Here is an 8,140-nt window from a genome sequence, read left to right on the forward strand (position 1 = left end):
AGGGAAAAAAATACCTATTTCTTTCTTCTGAAGGAAAACAACTATTTTAATTGGGCAGAAAATTAAAAATTAGTAATAGAAAAGAAGAATAGAAGCAGAAAAATGAGTTGCTTCACTATCCTTATTTCCTAGTATTTTCACAGTATCATCAGGCAAGCTGAGAGAAAACTGATCAAAGTATCCTGTGTGTATTTTAACATTCTTCTCACAGAGTTGTGTTATACATAAAACAGTACAAAATTTGTGGTGTATTACTGACCAGAATCTATGTTCCGTATCTGTAGATACACTAAATGCATAACGATTTGTGCTTCATTAATACACTAACTTAGACCATTTTCTAACTTACATTTCTCGTTATCTCTTTCTGCAAAACCAGCGTGAAATCAAACCACCACAAGAAAAATATCAGCCTTGTTGGTCCACCATAAATCAACTTTACATGAAACAATTAACATAAGCAGTGTTGGCTAGTGCAAAGTAATGGAGAAGACTTCCCGCAAACTGTATTGATAGGACATAATTTAGAACAATTCACTTATTTTTATGTTTAAATTGTTAGAAAATGAGAAACTGTGTTTAGCAGAATTGCCAGATAAGTACCACTGAGAACAATTACTCTATGAAATAAAGACAAGGTACGTTTCCACCAGGGAGAGTATTTGAGGCCATTATTCCTGCATGAAAAAGTGATTTTAGATTTAATCTTTTTTTTTCTACAGTATACAAACATTTATCAGATACTCTAAAGACTAGCTATAATTTAAATATATTCACATGCATTTATCTTACACTATAATGGCTTGTCAAATATGAAAACTTTGTAGTTCAAAACACTACAAAGAATTATGCAAATTAAGATAAGAGTATATATAGGCATTTTTAATCACATTTTCATAAATTATTAAGTGCAAATCTGCGTACACTGTGTGCTGACTATAGGGTTATATTGAATTGTATAACATTATAGTGTCTTGTATATTATAACACTACGTTAAAATTTTTTCACAAGTTATACTGAAAAAATACTAAAATAAATTTTAAGACAAAATTACTTACAAAAATACAGAAAACTATTAAGCCATTACTAAATTTATTTGCAAAAATATGTCTAAACTACCCAGCACTATTTGGAGAAATAAAATATTTTTCTGAAGCAAAGCACATGTAAAAGCAAAATGACTGACAGAAAGTTGTCAATTTAGATGAAATTTTTCATTTAAAATTATCGTAACTGTACATTTTTATTTTTTGTCTTATGAGTTTTCCTTGTCAATGCTCTTTACCAGCAGTATTTGGCATAATAGAATTTTTCTAAATATGTTATCTTAGTTTTGAAGAAAAAGAAGTCAGTCAACTAAAAGGACAAACAATCAAGGTGAGAGGGTTTATTTAATAGCCTATTTTGGAGTATTTATTTCTCCTCGTCTAAGTTTGAAATTTCCCCCTCGAAGTGTACTAGAACTGTAACAGGATTATCTTCTCTGTTTGTGCAGCATACCGACCAAACCATCGGTGGTGCTTCAGCATTATTTAGCTCCTGAAGCCAAATAATTTCTTGATGTCTTGGAAGTCAGAACTGTGTATATAAGGAATAATCAAATCTGAATGTTAGAAAAATATCACAACCAGTATCTCAAATGTCTGCTTCTGCACCTCATCAGTTAACTGATTTTCGGTTGTATTTTCCAGTTTACTTTGTTCAACCTCAAAGTCACTCTGGAAAGCAAATAATTGATCAGTTCTTATCTGACTAGGCCAGAACAGCGCAGTACAGATAAGAGCGATGCTGAAGCAATTAGGTATTACGGGACATTGCATGGAGATTTTTCTATCTTACTTTTTTAAATTGCTCCGCAGGAGAAAGATGAAGCATCACCTACTCTGGCATCAAAATGCAGAATTAGAGAGAATAAACATATTAGAGGAAAGCTTAAAAGAAAAGTTAGTAAGGATTATAGCCAGAAATTTTTTGTGTGTGTTTGTCACTGATGCTCACAGGCAGAAAGATAAAACCAGTCCTGAACAGATATAAGAGAATTTATAACACCTGCCTAGGATGCCCCTTTTTGCTCAGTTTTGACATGACCATTTTTTCCTTTTTGACTCAATAGTTTATTACATCAACTTCTAAACATTCACAAGAAAACACCAATTTTCTTTTCCCATTTCTTTAATTCCTATTTCTTTTCTCATCGGTTCCTCTGTATTTTGTCTTTTAATAAAGAATAAGAACTGCCTTCATTTCATTTTTAGAGCATCACAATATAATATAATGTATGCAACTAATAAATATCTCTGCACATAAATTATTGTGTCTTACAGGCTAAGAATTCTCATTTTTCATTACTGGCATTTTTTTCGAAAGTTTATCAATTTAAAAAACTTTTATATGGCTGTAAAGTTACAGATAAACTAATAGACAAATTAATTTGGGGTGAGAGCAGCTGGTGAATTAAATTGCATGACATTAATCTCTAAACGACCCTGCTACTGTTTGTCATCACTACTGCAGCTCTAGTGTGTCCTATCAATGGTCTTATGGTAAGAATCACTCAAATCAATGGGCAATATGCTTTGAAACCGAGCAAGGGGCAGTGGTGATGGAACTCCAACTGGCATCCAGCGACTTCCTCAAGATCAACATCTTCAACCTGCAGACCATGAGCATGGGCCGCACCAGATGCACCAGCCGCAAGCTTTGGATGAGGCATGTTGTAATCCAACACCACCTCTCCTACAGTAAGACTGTCATGACAGACAGAGCCCAAAAGTCATGGATTCAATGAACTCCAGTGGACGTGTTGGAGGGACGGCCCATAGACTAAGAGGATGGTTCTGTGCGTATGTGTGTAGAAAGAACAGGTAAAGTAGTGGATCTGGGCATGACACAGGTGGTATAGTATGAGGGGTGGATAATGTCCGAAGTTTGGCTAGGGTAGGGTTAATTTCCCCAGTCAGGAGAGCTGGACCAAACCGACCAATGGGATGCTCAATACCATACTGACATTATGCCCAGTATATATACGGGGGGCTGCAGAGGGCACACAGTTTAGAACAGCAGCAGGGTGCAGCATGGCTTGGCAGAGTGTCAGTAAGCAGTGGTTGTATTTCGTTTGCTTTACTATTATTACTATTGTTTTTTCTCTCTTTGTGTGGTTCGGGTAAAATCTCTGTATCTTTATCCACGTAGTTTTACTTTTTCTCTCCTTCCCCCTACAACAGTGGTAGGAAGGAGTGAGCAAGAGGCTGCACGGTGCTTAGTTTTCAGCTGGGTTCAAACCACAGCAGTGGAGAAAATAAAAAATTTAGAGAGCATTCCAGTAAGTTAAACTTTATAAATGGAAATTTCATGATTCTGGCAGACATAAAAAACATATCTGAAACAAGTCCAAAATTGTTAGTGGTTACTTTTGAAAATTCTGAAACGAAGTATCAGAAGATTAGGAAAATGAAACTGAAGTACCTATCTTTAAAAGCAGAAAAAGCGTATGTGCCAGTGGTATCACACCTTTGGAAAAAAAAAAAAGGAAGAAGAAAAGTACATAACAGATACGGAAGATGATATTATAGCAGGAAAGACATACAGGTAAGTCTCAGGAACAGCACGCTTAGCTTTGGATACTCCTCTTCAAGAAAGATTCACTGAATAGTCCAAATGCAAATCATCACAGGATAGAAACATGATTGACAAGGCAAGACTGAATAAGTTGCACATGCCAAATGCAGTTTGTGCAGTTAAAATACAGTTAATGTGTTTTCAGATGCTAATGGAGATATGTAGAGTATGAGAACCTGTATGTGGAGAACAGAAATCTTCACAGATATTCAAATTTAAGACATAACAAAATGTAAGCTTATACTTCTGAGTAACGCTTATTAGCTATTCCCTCTTTGACCACTGATCTACGCATGGCTGAACAGTTTCCAGCAGAGTGAAAGTAAGTGTAAATATCTTTAACATTAGACATTTTACTAAGTAAACAATTGTGGATTCTTTTTCCCAAAATATTAGTCTGAAGGCAATGAAGCATATGGCATTACTCTTGTCCAGTAACACCTTGTGCAAATTAAGAACTCTGCCATTATATCATCACATTGTATTTGGCTTTGAACATAACAACATTTTAAAAACAGATTAATAAAACAGATTAATAACCATTTTTACTTAGAAAATAGTCAGGAGTGTACTACTTGTCACTACAGAACTGGAATTTTTCAAGGAGTTTATTGAAAGAGCAAAGAATATTACTTTTACTTTCCCAGAAACATAGCATTGTTCTTTTATTCTCCACGCTTAATTTTACATAAGTCTGCAAGAGAGAGCAACTGTGATTCATCACATGCAGCTGAGAAGTGAAACAATTGTATTTTCTTTCTCATACTAAACAGAAGAACAAAGTGGAAATTTTATCTCCCATCATAAGTTATTAAATAACAAAGCTACAAATAATTATCTGAAAAATATTATTGTCATATATATGTAATATTTTCAGCATAGATTTATTTTCTTCCTGTCAGTTAAAGAGTACTTAAAAAAAGTTAGCAACTGGTGAATTCTTATATTTTCTCGGTAAATCTAGAGAAATTAAAGAGACTTCATTTGGGATCAGGAGATCAATCTTTCGTTCTGCGATATTGTTTTAGACTTTACCTCATTCTGGCTTTTTTCATCGTTACGCCTTGAGGAATCTGAATTGATTTATCTGTGCTGTTGTCATTAGATTGTTTTCTGTGAATATATCAGCTTTAGTTGTCAAAGTTGGGCGTCAGTGGCTTTCTAGCATTAAATTCTCAGTGCCACATGGTGGAGTAAGAAGCTCATAGAATTTACACTCAAAAAATAATCTGAAGAAGAAGTTGAACAGCACATACTTAACACCGCTTTCTTTCTGACAATTTTCAGAATAAACTAAATTCATAATTTCATTTTAAAAGGAGCTACATAGAATATTGTTTCCTCAGATTCAATTCTGATCAGCTGAAGCAAATATTATTCCTGCTATGAATGCTCTAAACGGATTTGGATTTTTGAAGCAAACACACAGAGCTCCCAAACCCTTTACAGCTTTCTAAATTCTCCCGCATGTTCCTTTAGAAATGCAACACACACTGCTGAACAGTCAGCAATCCCTCAGCATGGATAAACTGCCCCCTGCTCAGAAACCCACATCATTGACTGAAAGACTCCCATTCCAGCTGTGCAGACACTATTGCAGAGTCGTATGAATGACCCGGTTTCACCTCTGCAAAGGAGCTGTGCCAGCAGGAGCTCCGCAGGAGGTGTGGCCATTCAGCACGTGCCTGTTCTGTCACCGGCTGCTATGGCCATTCACTAAAGGAATGACAGTATATTTACCCACATAAAATTGATTTTTTATTCCATTTCCCCTAAGGATTTTAAAGAACTTCACAACTGAACTTCAGAGAACTCCAACATCTGCATTAAATCTGTTCAGTTGTTAATTAAGGTTTTTCATTAGGTCCCACTGGCTTCTTAAAACAAAAACATGAAAGGGAAAAACTCAGCAGCCTCTGTGTTGGTTTTCCCACAGTGGATATAGTATAATCAGGTGAACTTGACATCAGACAATAAAATCTCCAGAACAAAACCAAGTTCCACAAAAGCATTAAGCTGAAATTTTCCCGTGGAAGTGTGCTAATTAAGATTGGTTGAGTTTTGTGCTGCTTCGGTTGCTGAAGTTCTAAATCACTTCCTTTTACACAGCCTGCTAATCATTGCCAGTATCGTACCTGAGGATGCACATAAAGCAGAGGAGGCCATGGGATATACAAAGCAGCACCAAAAATTGCTACAGTGTAAGGGTCCAAATACGTGAGAAAACAAGAATGCTTTCATATAAAATTTTCCTTACAAATTAGAGTTGTGTAATTACAAGATGAAAAATTAAACTGATACATCTTTAACAAATGCTGATTTGTATGTTGTTTCATAAAAAAATTGTTTATATTATTCATATCTCAAAGGAGAAAAGTAAGTCAACTGATAGCTAACATAGTTTACCGTTCAAACTTAAACAATAATTCGTCTGAATCTGATCCTATTCTTATACCAGCATCAGTTAGAAACAAATAAATTAAAATCGTTTTCAAAATAAGACTGAATGCAAATATGAGTCCGTTTTCTAAATATAAATTTTAATTCACAAAAACACACATAAAAATGTCTGCATGTACCTACAAACATGTACACACTAGAAAAATAACTGAAGGGTACATTTTAATTCAAAATCTACATCTTAAATTAATGAAATTAGTTTTAAATCTACATTTTAATTCAAAAGGCATGGAAGTCTTTATTTTTAAAGGAGAAAAAACCATGATTTTCTCGGCTACTTATATTCAGCTCTGAATATATTTAAGATCATCTAAGTTACTCCATACAAGGCACTCATTTTTTAGAATGATTTAAAACTCTACAGGCATCCCAGAAAAACACAGCTGAATGTCTCTTCTAAAATCATCATGAAGCATTAATTTTCACTCTCCTTTTAACCTTTTTTTTTGTCTGTTTGTTTACTTTTGTAATCTGACTTCCTAAATTTGGGTGGAATTTACAGAAAAGTTGCTGTACATAATACATAAAATTATTAATAATTTTGTACCAGAGACATTTGGTTTCATTTAATTTGTATTCCTACCATTTTGATGCTGTAGTAAAGCAGATGTTATAAAAGAAAGAATAAAAATGAAAATTGGATACACTTTTTTATTTTAAATGCTCAATAAACCATTTCTAAATAATGGAAAAAGCTTTTTCTATTAAACTTACACAAGCTGTAAAAATTGAAATATAACTACACTTCTGTACACATGATGAAATGATAAACAATGTTGTCTATGTTTCAATAATTTAGTAACAAATCCTAGGCCACATAATCAACTTTCTGAAAGAGACATCAAAGAGTAGTGAAGATTTTGAGTTTCTTCTTTCTAGAATGGGAACTGGAATTTGAAGTCATATTGCTTATCTTTGTCATTTTAAAATTATCGCACAGTCTTCCATGACATTATAGTTCTTTACATCTTCTGGACGGGTATGTAGTATAAATCAGAAAGAAGATATGAATTTACTAGAAGATTAGCTCAACATCTCAAAGTAATCCTACCTAAAATTTAGTTACACTTTCATACGGATCATGTTGTAAACCCCTGTTAGTAACACGAGGCTGAGGGGCAACAAAACCCTCTTTGGTCGCCTGAGGAAACCAGCACGCACGTCCATTCGACTTGTGTATAACTTACCTGTGCTTCCTGAGGCACCTGGGCTGCGTCGAGTCTGTCTGCAATGTAGGCTGTTAGCTGCTTGTCTATCACAGCTAGAGACTCCTGGATTAAGCGGAGAGTTTTGTCGGTCTCCTGAGCAGATTGAATACTCTGTTCGAGAATCTTTTGTCTTCTCACAGCCTAAAAACAATGACAAGGTTATAAACAGTAACAGTAATAATGCATATAAAACATTTTTTTGCCAGTTTAGGTTTTTTTTTTCCAAAAACACAGGCTAAGAATCAAAAATAGTACTCCTGTCTTGGGCTCATCCACCTTTTTGTATGATAAGTTGCGTATCTTGCTGCCACCCATTTAGCTCTTTTTAGTACGAAATAAACGAAAAACCCAAAACCCCGGAGTGCAGAGACAAGTTCTAGAAAATGTAGGACCCTGGAAAACCAATGCATGCACTGAGGATTTCTAAACAGAGTGAAAATTGGTAAAGCTGCGTAGTAAAACCGTCCTTATAGTGAAGTGCTTCATTCTGAGGCGTAGCGGTCCTCCTGATCTTATTATGTAATTCAAGAGATTTTGTTTACTGAGAATAGGGTTACCGCCATCACAATCCCATCTAAGACAATCGACTTCAGTAAGTGAGAGGGATAAAGACTCTTGAGAAGGAGCTCTCTTAAATGAAGTATAAATAACTGCCTGGAACAGAGACAATGCCTACTCTGGGGGAAAAAAAAGAAAAGAAGAAAAAAAGAGATATATCCTGCTCTTGTCTTTTCTTGTCTTTTCTTTTCTTGTCTTGTCTTGTCTTGCCTTGTCTTGCCTGTGGAGTTGACCAATCTATTATCAGTCTAACCCTCACCTCTTTTAGCCTAGGAAGTGGACTCTTGTTCCTACT

At 34.9% G+C, this 8,140-nt stretch overlaps 1 protein-coding gene across 1 annotated transcript in view; it reads right to left on the minus strand.

The window, feature by feature from the left end:
• The window catches only part of LOC104501422 (dystrophin-like), a gene marked incomplete at its 3' end in the record, with an annotated part of 10,504 nt that extends 2,654 nt beyond the window's left edge, over positions 1 to 7,850 (minus strand). Inside the window, exons 1-2 of the mRNA XM_010145230.1 lie at positions 7,845 to 7,850; positions 7,267 to 7,428 (exon numbers count right to left, since the gene is read on the minus strand). Of these exons, the coding sequence (XP_010143532.1) occupies positions 7,267 to 7,428; positions 7,845 to 7,850 (168 nt within the window). The remainder of the gene's footprint in view (positions 1 to 7,266; positions 7,429 to 7,844) is intronic.
• Positions 7,851 to 8,140: the final 290 nt, after the last annotated feature.

The sequence above is a fragment of the Buceros rhinoceros genome, unplaced genomic scaffold (genome assembly GCF_000710305.1).
Source record: "Buceros rhinoceros silvestris isolate BGI_N320 unplaced genomic scaffold, ASM71030v1 scaffold45071, whole genome shotgun sequence".
Classification (NCBI taxonomy): domain Eukaryota; kingdom Metazoa; phylum Chordata; class Aves; order Bucerotiformes; family Bucerotidae; genus Buceros; species Buceros rhinoceros.